We start from the raw sequence: 16,676 nt of genomic DNA on the forward strand, positions 1-16,676 counted from the left end.
AAGCCGCACCTGACTATAAGCCGCACCAGCTAAATTTAGGGGAAAATACAGATTGCTCCATATACAAGCCGCACCCGACTATAAGCCGCAGGGTTTTGATGTGTAATTAGCGTAGTATATAGGGGTTCCTGCTACCACGGAGGGGATTGTCGGGACAGAGATGACTGTTTGGGAACGCAAAGCGTCCCATTTATTAACAATAAATCTTTCAATCATTCAATCAAACTTTCACATCTTTGACATGGCGAACAGCATTCGTGCAGAGTACAAATAATACAACGGTGCAAAGTAATACAAAGTGCTCGCCTGTACGTTATCAAAACAGCCTACCGGTATATGAAAAGTCAGTCTTTAATCATTGTGTCATCGTCTTCCTCCTGCGTACTAAAACCACCGAAATCCTCTTCGTCGGTGTCGGAGAAGAACAGGCCGTAAATAAGCCGCACCCTTGTATAAGCCGCAGGGATCAGAACGAGGGGAAAAAGTAGCGGCTTATAGTCCGGAAATTACGGTAATTTTGAAACCGATACCGATCATTTCTGATATTACATTTTAAAGCATTTATCGGACATCTCTAATTTTAATCCATCCATCTGTTTTCTACCGCATTAATGGTAAGAAGTATTTTATTTATTATTGGTTAGCTTCAGAATAACAATGTTATTAAAATTAATAAGAGACTTATTATACTCTAAAAATGTTGGTTTTACTTAGAAATACACGCATGTAGTTGCATTCAGTGTTAAAAAAATATTATATGGCTCTCACAGAAATACATTTTAAAATATTTGGCTTTCATGGCTCTCTCAGCCAAAAAGGTTCCCGACCCCTGGTCTAGTGCATTGTTTATAAGGAGAGGCTGCAAAATTCACGCATTAGAGAGGTAACTGTAGAGCCAGTTTTTCCTCACCTGTGTCATTCACACAGAAACCCACCCAAATATGTGTGCGCGTTTACATACACGGCAATCCGAATTAGGTGCGCATAGACCATGACAATTGCTTTCAACGTGAGGTGGGAGAAGTGTGAGTCTTCACAGTCCCAGCATTGCAAAATTTCCATCTTTAATAGGCTGTTAAGGGGGAAAAATGTTAGATTCTTCAATGCATCCCGATTGGACTGTAGATGATTCTGAATCGTTGGACAAACGTCCAAATATCGATTATTTATATATGGTAAAAATGCAGAACTGGGGCGGACAAAGACGAAGGAGGACAAGCAATAGTAGCCGTGGGACTGAGCTAGCTTGAATATAAAGGAGTAAAACAAAATAATAAATGCTTAGTACAATTCATCAGAAGTCTAACTGGAATCATGTTACACCATTGAGTAACCAGCTAAGGCACAGGTGTCAAACTCTAGGCCCGGGGGCCAGATCTTGCCCGCCACATCATTGTATGTGGCCCGCGAAAGCCTAGGAAAAAATATTTGTTAAAAAAATACTTCTTTTTTTTTTTTTTTTTACTAAATGCAAATAATTATTTCGATTTTGACAAGAAAAAATGCGTATCTTTTAAACTTTATTATCTAATCATGCCAAATATTACATTATTATATAGTGTTTTACAAAAATAGGTTAGTAAAGATTACAAATAAACGGTTGAATATTTGCTTGTCACCTTAACATATGATGTATCCATTAATTTGTACATTAAAAAATTTAATAATCAAGTACATAGGCAATAATGTAATAATAGGAGGTGATTACTGGTACACATCGGTAGGTTGGAGTTCAAATCCCAGCCGAGTCATACCAAAGACTATAAAAATGGGACCCATAACCTCCCTGCTTGGCACTCAGCAACAAAGGGTTGGAGTTGGGGGTTAAATCACCAAAATGATTCCCGGGCGCGGCGCCGCTGCTGCCCACTGCTCCCCAAGGGGATGGGTCAAATGCAGAGGACAAATTTCACCACATCTAGTGTGTGTGTGACAATCATTGGTACTTTAATCTTTAAAACTTTAATTTATATCAAAGCTGTCAAATGATAGTTTTTTTATTTTGTTATGATTAATCACAGGTTATTGCCCGCATGCATAAATACATTTTTAAAAAGTGGCCCTCTGAAGGCAGCCATTAATGCGATGTGGCCCTCAATGAAAACAAGTTTGACACCCCTGAGAAATTAGTAAACTGATTAATCAGCAGTCAAGTACATATTATTAAGTAGCCGATATAAAACAAAAATAATATTAATACACAAAATAAAAAATAATATACAATATAATAATTAAATATGCATGAATAATACATTTATAATCAAAATTGTAGTTCCTGGATTCAAAGATTCCTACCTCCATTCACAGCCCAGGTATTGCAGATTCCTTTACAAACAAGCATCGTCCCACCTCTTTTACCGTCGAAATAACTTTCTCCGAAGGAAAAACTATTTTTATTTCAACATTTTGAGGGACTAGTGTTGAATTTTAAACTTCAGACAGAGCCCGGTCCTGGTACGACTACATTTCAATTATTTAATTTGCTCTTAAGGCGGAAAATTGCTTGGTAGAATTTATTCCTGTGATAGTGTTTACTCACATGTCCCCTCTGTACTCAGCCATGCAATCATTTGTCCATATAGTTGCACATGTGTGTATATTGTGTGTGTGTGTGTGTGTGTGTTTGTGTTTGGTATCTGTGTCCCTGCGTACGTATGTGATAATGGGGGATATGGGTCACCGGGTATTGTTTTTAACTTTGTAAAGCACTTTGCGTTGCATTTCTTTTATGTATGAAAAGCGCTTTATAAATAAGGTTTGATTGATTGATTGATATTCCGTCATTTTGTAAAAATAGCACAGTAATAACCAGAATTTGTGCAAAAAAGACTATCTTACAAGAAGACTATTTTGCAAGAAGAGTAAAAATGATATATAAACACTGTAGTTAAGTAAATGAATTATCCCAGACAATATTTATGGGATAGAAAGTATTTATTTTTGGGACACTTACAGTAGGAACGGGATTCTTATGGCCCCATTCATCGCGGTTTACCTGACACATGAAACGTGGCGAATTATCCACTTAAGACGGCATATCTTAAAATGTGTTTTGTGGCAATTCTAACTTTGACCACAGCATCAGTTGCTATGAAGACTGGCACTTTCTAGCATTTTCCCTCCCACCTTCCTCTCACGCGAGATCCACCCAGAAATGGAAGCATATGAATCCGTTGGTGGCTTAGAAAACTTCTTTTTTTTTTAATAAGTTTTACAAGTGTTTTGACTTTTACGCTTTGTCACGGAACCAATTACGCTTGTAAGTTAAGGTACTACTGTAGTTGCACAATACACACCCTGTTTTTGTCAATAGAGTCTTTTTTATTGTTAAACACACACACACACACACACACCAGGTGACCCCTCCCCCATACCAGTCAATCCGGATTGACACAGGTGAGCGCATGCGGCATTGAGGTTTACTTGCAGACATTCTTACAGCTTCTCTTGCCTGTAAGACATTACAGTAAAGTCTTCCATACTAAATGTTTGTCGTTACTCCTCACCTACTAATTTTTGTGTTCTTATTTTGTTGCAGAAACCAGGCATGGAGGACTTAACAATATGGGAGCAGCATACAATAACACTCAACAAAGTGAGTTCCTTGTTTAATGATAGAACAATGTTGCTGTAGAACTGACAGGATAATGGCGTAGTGTTAATTTAGGTAGTTAATGGGGTAACAAGGCAGATTTTGGTATCTTTTGCAAGAGTTTTGTGCAGGACTCGGGCCTAGCACCTAGCAGGATTTAAAAGCGGCACACCCTGCTACAGTAGTCGACACGTACTCGCACCGCATACCAAGCTTGACTGGAATGTGCTTTTTCTGTCACACTCATCCGGCTCCACCTGCATGATTTCTTCCCTCATGTTTTCCCAGTAATTCTTCAGCTGTTTGTCTCATGTTGGCAGGATCCCAAATTCGGCTTTGGCTTTGCCTTATCAGGAGGCAAGGACAAACCTCATCCGGACAGCGGTGATACGGCCGTGATAGTGTCCGACGTGCTGCCAAATGGACCGGCCATGGGTCGCCTGTTGTAAGTTGGCAACCACTAATTCCTTCCTTCAATGATTGCCTTGGGATAATAGAATTGTACATGTATTTTTTGTTGCTGTTTTTGCAGCAACAAAGACCAAATTGTCATGGTCAATGGGATCCCCATGGAGAACGTCCACTCCAACTACACCATTCATACCCTCAAGGCGTTAGAGAAGACAGCTAACATTGTGAGTATGGAGGAGGAAAGGAACCTACAAGATAATGCTTAAAACAGTTCTAGGTAGAGATGTCCAATAATGGGGGTATTTACTGTATTTATTGACAGGCTTAAATAAGTCATAAAAAGTATAAATAATTAGAGATATCGATCAATATAAAAACGTATATTGTGATATAGTTTTGGATATATATATATATGTGGCTAACTTGTGTTTTAGGATACTGTAAACTGGATCATTTGTCTAAATCATCCAAATAATGGTTCTAAACAAGTGCTATTGAATTGACAGGCCTGGAAATTACACCGACTTCAGTTTAAAACTTGGTAGACAAACATTTTTGCAGAAAATTCCTAAATGCACGAGGAGCTCGGACCACTGTTAACACATTGGCTGATCCTTGCACTGACATTTTAACCTTGCTAGTAAACATAGAACACTGGGTTCAAAACTTGTGATTTACATAAGTGAGACCTTCCTTTTCGTAATGTAATGTATGTAACTAAGGGGTTGCTGTAGCTTGTTTATTCAGAATACAGTCAGTAGTCATTTGTACGACCGTTTTTAGTTATACTAGTAGTGTTCCTCAAGGTTCCATCATTTGGGATATTCAACTGTTGGCCCGTGAGTTCAGTTAAAAAAAAAAACTTGTGAGAGACTTAAAAACAGCGTAGTGCTCTTGTAACGTTGACAAAATAAATAGACCAAAATCAAATGTTGACTGCAGAGGTTCTTCGGAATATTCCAAAATAAGACGAATAGTGAAGGGAAAAGTCCTGCGTTTCAGCCTGAAAAGTTTTCGTCAGTGCAAGGGCACTTTCAGGCTGAAATGTTTTTTTCAGACTAGCCAAGTACTAAAAAAATGTGTTTTAATCATTATCCTCTTAAGTGCCTCAGATTTTTTCTTATAAGTTCCACGTGGTGGTCATTGTTTACATTGTGAACAACAATGTATGGGAAAGCCTAAAGCTGTGTCCCTCACTCTGTTCTCCCTCCAGACAGTAAAACGTCCACGGAAGATCCAAATCCCCGCTACAACTAGGCCGACTCGGGCTGTCTCCCACTCCAACTTGTTGGATCCAGACCCTCCGAGGAGAATGCGACGCTACTCGGATGGCAGCGACAATCGAGACGGATATCGCTACCGTCCCAGGGCACGCAGTTCCTCACCTGATCGTAACGGCTATGGAGGCAACGTGCCGTTGATGTCATCAGGGTATAAGAGGCTACCGCAGATTGACGTGCCCGACAAACCCCTCAAGACCACATTGGTTAAAAAGAAAATCACAGACGGTAAGAAGCGAAAAACATTAAGCCATGTTTACATCAAGTAGAACATTGTTGTTAAAACAATTCACCTTTCTTCCAAAATGCTTCTTTATTTCTAAATTGTTGGTGTGGATTTTCCCTATTTAAGCCTCTGGAGGGTGTTTCCCCTGGGGGTGGTCACAATAGGCCAATGACAGATTGGCATGCAGGGGGGCTGTTCACCAGAACAGCCAAAGCAGCAAAAACAACCCTCTTGTGACCACCACAAACAAACACACCTTCCAGAGGCTTAAATAGGGAAACTCCTCAGCTAAAATTTGGAAGTGAAGAAGTTGTTCAGATGAAAAGTGAAACGATTTTGACAAACAAGAAGAGTCCAGTTGCCTTGTGTGATTCCTTTTTTATTTTTATATGACACTGGCATAGAAAGAGGAGTTTAGAACATTCAGAGAGATTACAAACACATTGGAACCTCCAGTGCATGCCATATGCCATAAGAGTTCAAACCAGTTATTCTGACCAAATGTGCCTAAAACGCAGTGGCGGGCTGTGCGTTTCTCACCTAGGCCTTCAGTGATGTTCTACTTAGTCCCACTTCACCTATCAAAATACCGTATTTTATGTCACCACTTGCACACTACTGGGTATTGATCCCCTCAACAGTATACAAAAGGGTCTATTTTTCGGCGTATTTAACATTCAATAAACCCGCTTCAGCAATTAAAACATATCTTACGTGGTACTGTCAAAATTAAAAGAACTGTATGAAACATGAAACAATTAAGAAATAAAATATTTGAACTCACACAGACTAGAGAAAACACACAGGAGATAATACAAATAATAACAGAAGAAATTAACCAATTAAAAAGATGGTTTGACAAAAACAGACTATCGTTGAATCTTAGTAAAACTAAAATAATGCTATTTGGTAACAGTAGAAGAGAAAGTCAAACACACATACAAATAGACGGAATAGAAATTGAAAGAGTAAACGAAACCAAATTTCTAGGTATTATGATTGATGATAAATTGAACTGGAAATCTCACATAAAAAATATACAACATAAAGTTGCAAGAAATACGTCAATAATGAATAAAGCAAAACATGTTCTAGACCAAAAATCCCTTCATATTCTCTACTGCTCACTAGTGTTACCATATCTGAGCTACTGTGTAGAAATATGGGGAAATAATTACAAAAGTACACTTCATTCATTAACGGTGTTACAAAAAAGATCAGTTAGAATAATACATAATGTTGGATACAGAGAACATACAAACCCTTTATTTATTGAATCAAAAATACTGAAATTCCACGACATAGTGAATTTGCAAACAGCTAAAATTATGCACAAAGCAAACTATAACCTGCTACCCAAGAATATACAACAATTCTTCTCAAAAAAAGAGGAGAAATATAATCTTAGAGAAAAACGTAATTTAAAACATTTGTTTGCACGTACAACACTTAAGACCTTCAGTATATCAGTATGTGGAATTAAATTAAATTATGGAATGGATTAAGCAAAGCAATCAAACAATGTACTAATATGATACACTTCAAGAAACTCTTCAAACTTAAAGTGTTTACAAAGTACAAAGAAGAAGAACCATGACAAACATTCTCAATTTATTTCATCCATCCATTCATTCATTCTTAAAGTAATCTTACTTATCTCATCTTATGAAATATGACTTACTTCACCAATTATTATTATTAAATTCTTACTATTATTTATTTATTTATTTTTATTGCGATTACTTATGGAGTTTATTGTGAAAAAATTGTGAACAGGAAGTGAACAAAAAGTTTTGCAACTGTTATGTAAAGAAAAGGGGTAGGATTAAATAAGCTCTGATTCTTCCTACTCCTTTTCGAACATGTTGAAAAGAAACTGGAAATTGTGATGTATCATGTTGTATGCTTGCATGTTCGAAATAAACTCAAACTCAACTCAACTCAATTTGTAGCACCCATCCGACACTGCATAAGCCAGTGGTACCGCTCGTAGTCGTTTGATTCGTGTGAATGTTGCGGGCAAACCATTTAACCACCGGGATAGCTTCCGGTGTCGGCCGACCTCATCTCAGTAGATGCAGTTTCTCTTAAGTATCCTTCTTTAAAATGGCCTTGCAAATATATATATCTGCCACCTAATCAACATTTTGCTCTCCTTCTTTATGAGTACAGGTGAGTTTTCTGTGGCTTTCTATGGCTCGTATTGTTCCAGGACCACTTCCTGTTTTCGCAAGTTGTGATTAGATACTCACTTGGGACTCCCAAGTGAGTATCCAATCACAGCGTAAGGCCAGCTTGAAGGCCTTACTGACAACAACTTGTGATCTGATTGACTATTGTCTATCAACGCCTGCATTGTTGATTCTGAAGGCCCCGGGCAGATTTGGTACAGCATGGCAACATAAGCTTGCTGAATTCTGATTGGATACAAACTCTAACCTAAAAACAACAGCACTGGAAAGAGCATACTATGACATGAAGAGAATATGAATACGCAGGAAATAGGGAAAGTAAATTAAAAAATAATTTCATCTTTAATTATGAACATGATTTCTGGTTATGTTAGGCCAGCAGAAAAGGCCTTGCTGGCCCTGACGGCACACCACTGATGTACTGTATGTATACCATGAAGTGGCCTTTGTTTTACCCAACTCGGTGGGTTGCCTGTTGTCACTTGGAATTGTCTGATCACAGTAAAATCAATGTTAAATACTAGTCTAAACAAATATCGTGTATTATCTCGTTTTCGTGAAATGAGTGTATCGTCACACCCCAAGTACATTGAATGAACTTAGATTTAGACTTAGACAGCACTGGAAAGAGCTTAATATGACATGAAAATAATATGAATACTTTTAATATTTAGGGAAAGTAAATGTAAAATTACTTTTATCTTTGATTATAATCATGATTTCTGGTTATGTTAGGCCAGCAGAGATGGCCTTGCTGGCCCTGATGGCACACCACATCTCAAAAGTCAAGTCAAGTGTTCAAACCTTCAAGTGTGCAAATCTTGTGAGACTTCAGCTCAAAGAGAATCTACATGATTAACTCCACACAATGAATTTTTGCAGCGATTTACCTGGGTTTTGTTTTATCCAGCAGAAATGCTGTTGTCTGACAGTTAATAGTTTTAAAAAGTAAGCAACATTTGCACAATATCATTGTGCAAATTGAGCATTATTCGGTTCTATTTGACACTGGCATTGAGACAAAAAAAAAACCAAAACATTTATATTAGTTGAAGAAATTAAAGAGTTGCAGTGATACGGTGAGGATTTGTTATTTTTTTAGCCATCTCAACGTTTAAAATATAGAATAAATTGCGACAGCATTAACAGACTTAATATTTGTATTTGATTTCCACTATCTTTGGCATGCTTTTTTTGAAGAGTATGGATTGAAGCTGGGCAGTCAGATCTTTATCAAGCACATGACTGAAACTGGCCTGGCTGCAAAAGAAGGCACACTGCAGGAAGGAGACCTTATCCTGAAGGTACAAAAACAAACCTCCAAAAGCAACCTCCATTTTTTAACCGCTCTTCTTCTTCTAAACAGATCAATGGCATGACCACAGAGAATCTATCTCTGCTGGAGACCAAGCACTTGGTGGAGAAGAGCCGAGGCAAGCTAACCATGACGGTCCTCAGAGACAACCGCAAGTTCCTGGTCAGCATCCCTGAAGTGGAGGACAGCGCTCCCAACAGTGAGGTGGACCGGCGCAGGCACAGTAGTTCTGAGATGGAGGGTGAGGAATACACAAGGGCATGACTGACATGTTATGTGAACATCACTTCACTCACTTTGTGGGGGGGTTTCAGACATTTCAGACCTGGACGATCGCTCACCTCCTCATAGAACGTCTCGTCATCCCACCAGAGAGAAACGGACGCACAGGTATACATTTTTCGAGCCATAAATTACCTCCACCAACGAGTGTATGATATCATATGTGCAAGTTTGAAACTTCCTGTCTGCAATTTTTATAAATGAATATGTATTTTTTATATATTATATGTATATTGATATATATTTTGTATACATATTTTTATATATACATTCCTGCACCTTCACTTTTATACAGCTACTTAAAGATATATATATATATATATATATATATATATATATATATATATATATATATATATATATATATATATATATATATATATATATATATATATGTGTATATATGTATATGTGTGTGTGTGTGTGTGTGTATGTGTATTGGTGTATATATTATATGTATGTATATGTTTATACATATGTATGTATATATATTTTATATACATTCCTGCACCTTCGCTTTTATACAGATACTTAAAGAAATATATATATGCGTGTGTGTGTGTGTGTGTGTGTGTGTGTGTGTGTGTGTGTGTGTGTGTGTGTGTGTGTGTGTGTGTGTGTGTGTGTGTGTGTGTGTGTGTGTGTGTGTGTGTATTAGTGTATATATGTGTATGATTATACATATATGTTTATACGTGTGTATGTATATATGTTTATATCATGTATACGTATATGCATGTATATATGTGTATTTGTTATGTATGTGTATATGTATATGTATATATATACAGTATGTGTGTACGTGTGTGTGTGTATATATATATATATATATATATATATATATATATATATATATATATATATATATATATATATACAGTGTATATATATGTTTGTGTGTATATATATATATATATACAATATATATATATATATATATATATATATATATATATATATATATATATATATATATATATATATATATATATATATATATATGTGTGTATGTATATATATATATATGTCAAACCGTCTCTTTGATTTGTTAATTTCTTCTGTTATTATTTGTATTAGCTTCTGCATGTTATCTCCTGAAAAAACCGCAGACGTTGTGTCGTGTGTTTTCATGGCATAAGACGCTGTAATCGGTGGCACTGCAGTGTTGTTTGCAAACTTTCACTTCCCATAATTGTCTTCTTGTGGGGAAAGCAATGTCAAAGCTTCCCGCAATTATCGCGGGTGGAGCAGCCCAACAGGGCATTTAAAAATGTTGAAAAACTAAGGAGGAAGCGCCACAAACACATAGCATCAGCTTAAAGTTGGTAGTTGTCATGGCGCCCTGTAGTCATGTCTGTCAGGCATCATCAAAGTGTTAGTAGTCTTACTTGATCTTAGTTTTATCTGCCTTGTGGCTGATCTTCCCTACTTTTTCATGTCTCTCCGTTTGACACCAGAACCAGAGCCGACCCACCTCTGGTCTTCAAGTCCAGGGATTCTTCTCCGGTACGCTCCACTTTGACTCGACCTCCAAGAGGCTACGCATCTCGCAGACGTAAGACCTGCAGACTTCTACTATCACACCATTACTGGTGTGACTGTGATGTTTTTATAAAAGCTTTTGAATGTTCTTTCTTTCAGCTACTTATGAATCAGAGTCAGATCGCAGCGCCTCACCGCCTCCTGTGAGGACGGACAGTCTGCTTTCGAGGGACCACTCCGACAAATACAAGTCAGTATACAAATAAATGACTGGACTCTATTTTTGTAACATACTCACACTTTTTTCCCTGCAGAAGCTTGTCTGGACTGGCCATCCTGCCTAACCCAAGATCCTCTCCCACCCACAACTGGACATTACCTAGACCTTCCTCAACCTCCTCACGACCGCGCAAGCCTTTGTCAGACTCAGGCTCTGACCGCAGCGCCTCCCCCCCAGCACACAGAGACAGTCCTAGATATGACAGATACAAGTAAGCTTTGAGCCTCAAATCGAGTGGTCTTGATTTGTTTTTTCTTGATGATTCATCCTCTTCTTCCTTCTCACACTTCAGTCCCATTGTTCTTCCTGCTGATCTGCCCAGCCTGAGAAATTCCCCTATCCTGGTACGCCCGGAACCACCAAGGAGAGTTAACTCTCCCCTCAGAGTCCCACGCCAAGGTCTGTACACAGTACAGTCTTCACCTCTCAATGTTTACTTCTGATAAAGTATTAAGATTTCAACACGAAAAATATTATGGTTGACTATTGGTACAAATTTACAATCAAACAGCTATGGAATTACCATAAACAACTCAGCCAGGACTGCAATTATTACAATATTAGCAGGCATGACATTATCCAGATTAAACTGACAAACAGATCCATCTGAGATTTATGAATGAAATAAATAATTAAAAAAAGGTTGTGAATATGCCTTTATATTGCACTCCCAGTAGTTGCCCATATTGTTATTATTTTTGTAAAATATGTCTGCCTCACAATACGAAGGTCCTGAGTAGTCGTGAGTTCAATCCCGGCCTCGGGATCTTTCTGTGTGGAGTTTGCATGTCCCCCCCCGTGACTGCGTGGGTTCCCTCCGGGTACTCCGGCTTCCTCCCACCTCCAAAGACATGCACCTGGGGATAGGTTGATTGGCAACACTAAAAATTGGCCCTAGTGTGTGAATGTGAGTGTGAATGTTGTCTGTCTATCTGTGTTGGCCCTGCGATGAGGTGGCGACTTGTCCAGGGTGTACCCCGCCTTCCGCCCGATTGTAACTGAGATAGGCTCCAGCGCCCCCCGCGACCCCGAAGGGAATAAGCGGTAGAAAATGGATAATAAATAATGACAATAAATTTGGTAATATTCAGTCTGAAATTATATATAACATTATATAGCATTTTTATTTACGTATGCATGTATACAGTATGTATGCATGTATATATAGTGTCCGCCCTGAGATCGGTAGGTCGTGAGTTCAAACCCCGGCAGAGTCATACCAAAGACTATTAAAATGGGACCCATTACATCCCTGCTTGACACTCAGCGTCAAGGGTTGGAATTGGGGGTTAAATCACCAAAAATGATTCCTGGGTGCGGCCACTGCTGCTGCTCACTGCTCCCCTCACCTCCCAGGGGGTGATCAAGGGTGATGGGTCAAATGCAGAGAATAATTTCGCCACACCTATTGTGTGTGTGACAATCATGGGTACTTTAACTTTAATATATGTATGTGTGTATATGTTTATATGTATGTATATGTGTATATATATATTAATGATTCCCGGGCGCGGCGCTGCTGCTGCCCACTGCTCCCCAAGGGGATGGGACAAATGCAGAGGACAAATTTCGCCACATCTAGTGTGTGTGTGACAATCATTGGTACTTTAATCTTTAATCTTAATTTAATGTATGTATATATGTATATACTGTATGTGTATTTATATATATATGTGTATGTATATATAAATATGTATGTGTGTATATATGTGTATATATATATATATAATACACATATATATATATGTATGTGTGTGTATATGATTTTATATATATATATATATATATAATACACATATGTATGTGTGTGTATATGATTTTATATATATATATATATATATTTATATATATTTATATATATATATGATTATATATATATATTTTTTTTTTTAAATATATATATATATATATACAGTATATATATATATGTGTGTATGTTTATATGTTCATATATATGTATGTATTTATATGTGTATAATTTAGAAAATATTTGTATTTCATTTTATTGAAATGAATAGAAATTCTACATATACCACACTCTTCACTAAATAGTAGGTGTGATGGCACTTTGAATAAAGGAGTTAAATAAAGGAGAAAAAGGACATTGATTACTGCAGAGGTTTTCATCATAGGGTTCAGCAGAGTTACTGCAGGGGGTAGGGAAATTTTTGGTTGAGTAAACTTTTAATTTTTTTAAGTTATTATTTTATATGTATTTTTTTATATTCCACCAGCAATTTTTCCACAAATGTAAATGTCTTTAAATACACATTGACATTGGTTCACTGTACCTTGGCGCTTTGAAATAAGGACATGAAGAAATAATTATACTGCATTTTTATAATAATCTTAGCAATTAAGATAGCTAGCAATTAGCGCTCAAGTTGCAAGCTAGTGATTAGCGCCACTAGCGATTTTAATTTTAATTTTAGTATACCATAATAACTATGTATCTTTAGGATCATACAATATATCTGAATAGTCCCTGCTTAATCGCTCTATTAATTTGGGGGGCCTTTGGCCTGGAAAATGTTAAAAACCCCTGAATAACTGTATTTACATATTTCAGAATACTATATTTTCAAAATATAACAATACAGGCAAGTTGCAACACTGTAATGTAGATGTGTAACGTAAGGGTGGAATAGTACTACATGCTGTAGCCATGCTTCAATAAAGTCATATTTTAGCAGTATTTTAATGAGATCTGTAAAAGGGCATGCAATATATAACAATTAATAACAGTAATGCTATATGTGAGATAACCGTTTTTTTCTATTTTCCTCTCAGACTCCGAGTCCGAGTCGGAAGGCAGCTCGGGGCCTTCTCGGAGGCAGAGCACCACCTATAGCCAGGACTCTCACAGCAGATACAGGTACAGATGAAGGCCCGTTCCAAAAGCATCCTCCACCCCCTTCCCAACCTGAAACCCCCACGACTGGGACAATGACCAAACTGTGCACCAGGCTTTATCTTATTAAATTACTATTATCTATTGAGCTTTTTTTCCACCCTTTTGTTTTTAAGTTACACCAAAGTTACCTTTTTTTCCCTGTCATTATTATTTGTACTTTTTGTGTCTGTGTGTGTGTGAGATCAGTTTGTAGCTTTTGGATTTGTGTTTTGGACTGTATCACGTGTTTCAGCAATGAAATAAAAGTGACTTCCACTGAACATGTCCCTCTCATATGTGGCTAAGTGCTGATTAAACATAGGACACATTATGCATATTTGTACATATTGTAAACCAAACAAACCAATACATACATACATATAATTGATTAATACTGGACACAAAGCCGTTAAAGGTCAGAGAGAGAGCTCCCCTCAGTGACGCAAAAGGTGAATATTCAACATTCCCCATCAATAATCATCATATTAGCCACACCCCAACTCCCTCTCAAACATTACTGAGATTTGTTTTCCTCCTCCCTCACTCCCACCTCCCTCTCTTCTCTTCCAGAGCTTTGCCAGATGTTTCCTCAAAGACGAAGCCGAAGCGGCGGAGCTCCTCTGGTGTACGTGTCGGCAGCGTGCCACACAGAGGTGTGTAAGCATGTAATCAAGTCTTCATTCATTCACTGAGGATTTTCACATCAAATCTTGTTGAAAATCCACACGTCATAAAGAAAAATTGTTGCTGCAGATTACGCATTTTACCACAATTTAATATTACAATTACTTTTAAATCACATATGATACTATTAATAATAGTAGAATAATAATAGCGGAATATTCAAAAAATATTGGTTAATTGCCAATTAAAGAAATTAGGATACAGGAACCAAAATAAATTACATTTTGACGAGAAACCAAGCTCCGATAATCCAAATTAAAATACAGAATGAAACTTGCTAGCAGTGTTTCACTCAAATAAGTAAACTTTTGTAATTTCCTGTTGCCACTGGTTGGGGCTATGGCTAATTCAGAAAGTGACCTTTGCTTAACTTCAGGGAGTCATCTTCATCAGCCGCACCAGTTATTTATTTTTTTTATTGTTATTTTTTTAATTAATCAATCCAACAAAACAATACACAACAATACCATAACAATGCAATCCAATTCCAAAACCAAACCCGACCCAGCAACATTCAGAATAGCAATAAACAGCAATTGAGAGGACACACAAACATGACACAGAACAATCTAAAAGTAGTGAAACAAAAATGAATTTTATCAACAACTGTATCAATATTAGTAACAATTTCAACATAGCAGTGATTAAAAATCCCTCATTGACATTATCATTACAGACATTTATAAAAAAAAAAAAAAAAAAAGAACAATAGTGTCACAGTGGCTTACATTTGCATCGCATCTCATAAGCTTGACAACACATTGTGTCCAATATTTTCCACAAAGATAAAATAAGTCATATTTTTGCTTCATTTAATAGTTAAAAGCCGCACCAGTTATGATTAAGATCAGACCGTCTGGAGCAGCACGGTGGTAGAGGGGTTAGGGCGTCTGCCTTACAATACAAAGGTCCTGGGTTCGATCCTGCGCTCGGGATCTTTCTGTGTGGAGTTTGCATGTTCTCCCCGTGACTGCGTGGGTTCCCTCCGGGTACTCCGGATTCCTCCCACCTCCAAAGACATGCACCTGGGGATAGGTTGATTGGCAACACTAAATTGGCCCTAGTGTGTGAATGTTGTCTGTCTATCTGTGTTGGCTCTGCGATGAGGTGGCGACTTGTCCAGGGTGTACCCCGCCTACCGCCCGAATGCAGCTGTATATGAAAAGTCAGTCTTTAATCATTGTGTCATCGTCTTCCTCCTGCGTACTAAAACCACCGAAATCCTCTTCGTCGGTGTCGGAGAAGAACAGGCCGTAAATAAGCCGCACCCTTGTATAAGCCGCAGGGACCAGAACGAGGGGAAAAAGTAGCGGCTTATAGTCCGGAAATTACGGTATATAATAAAAAATTAAAATAGAAATGAAAACATGACACATACTAGATAAACATTAGATAAAACAGAAACATAGATAAAGATAGAAATAAAAGCATGAAAGCACGGGACAAACTACAAATTCTAATACCCTTTTCAGCCTGTAGGAATCATAAATCATTATGATGTTGACTACAACCAAGATGGCGGACAGCTTTAAAAAAAACTACAAAATTAAAATGGACTCCAAATATGATGCATACTTCCTGTTTTCGAATTAGGCCATGCCTACTTCCTGGGGTCATAAATCAAACCCCCGCTAGCCCCCCTCAATTAGTGGGTCCATGGAGGCCACGCCCACTTTTTTGTGGGTCATAAAACTCCCCCTCACTTCCGGTCATAAAACAAATCTCCCGGTGGCCCCCCTTTTTTGGTGGGCTTAAATCTTCTGACACTTGTTTTGGTCTATTTATTTCGTCAGAGTTACAGAAGCGCTCTGCTGTTTTTAAGAATCTGCTGCAAAAATGGGTGAGAAAGAGAGGACCTAAAATGTAACCTTCAGGAACACCACTAGTACAACTAGTGATTGTAATGTAATGTAAATAATTCAATGTATATACTCTGATGATTAACTTGTGGGATGACTGTATTATGCTGATAGTGTATATTTGTACCATGAATTGATTAACGTGGACCCCGACTTAAACAAGTTGAAAAACGTATTTGA

At 37.6% G+C, this 16,676-nt stretch overlaps 1 protein-coding gene across 5 annotated transcripts in view; it reads left to right on the forward strand.

Annotated features, from left to right (window-relative positions):
• tjp3 (tight junction protein 3) overlaps positions 1-16,676 on the forward strand; it is a 77,508-nt gene that overhangs the window by 19,538 nt on the left and 41,294 nt on the right. For 3 of the 5 annotated variants that reach the window (XM_062038912.1, XM_062038910.1, XM_062038911.1), the window contains exons 2-14: positions 3,539-3,595; positions 3,913-4,037; positions 4,125-4,227; positions 5,217-5,511; positions 8,902-9,005; positions 9,068-9,257; positions 9,331-9,406; positions 10,756-10,853; positions 10,940-11,030; positions 11,095-11,271; positions 11,353-11,459; positions 13,851-13,935; positions 14,524-14,606. In XM_062038912.1, coding sequence (XP_061894896.1) covers positions 3,548-3,595; positions 3,913-4,037; positions 4,125-4,227; positions 5,217-5,511; positions 8,902-9,005; positions 9,068-9,257; positions 9,331-9,406; positions 10,756-10,853; positions 10,940-11,030; positions 11,095-11,271; positions 11,353-11,459; positions 13,851-13,935; positions 14,524-14,606 — 1,582 coding nt within the window. In that variant the 5' untranslated portion in view covers positions 3,539-3,547. Of the gene's footprint in view, positions 1-3,342; positions 3,454-3,538; positions 3,596-3,912; positions 4,038-4,124; positions 4,228-5,216; positions 5,512-8,901; positions 9,006-9,067; positions 9,258-9,330; positions 9,407-10,755; positions 10,854-10,939; positions 11,031-11,094; positions 11,272-11,352; positions 11,460-13,850; positions 13,936-14,523; positions 14,607-16,676 lie in introns of those variants that run through there. The other 2 variants (XM_062038914.1, XM_062038913.1) reach the window with 2 other exon arrangements.

Source organism: Entelurus aequoreus, linkage group LG27 (assembly GCF_033978785.1).
Source record: "Entelurus aequoreus isolate RoL-2023_Sb linkage group LG27, RoL_Eaeq_v1.1, whole genome shotgun sequence".
Lineage (NCBI taxonomy): Eukaryota > Metazoa > Chordata > Actinopteri > Syngnathiformes > Syngnathidae > Entelurus > Entelurus aequoreus.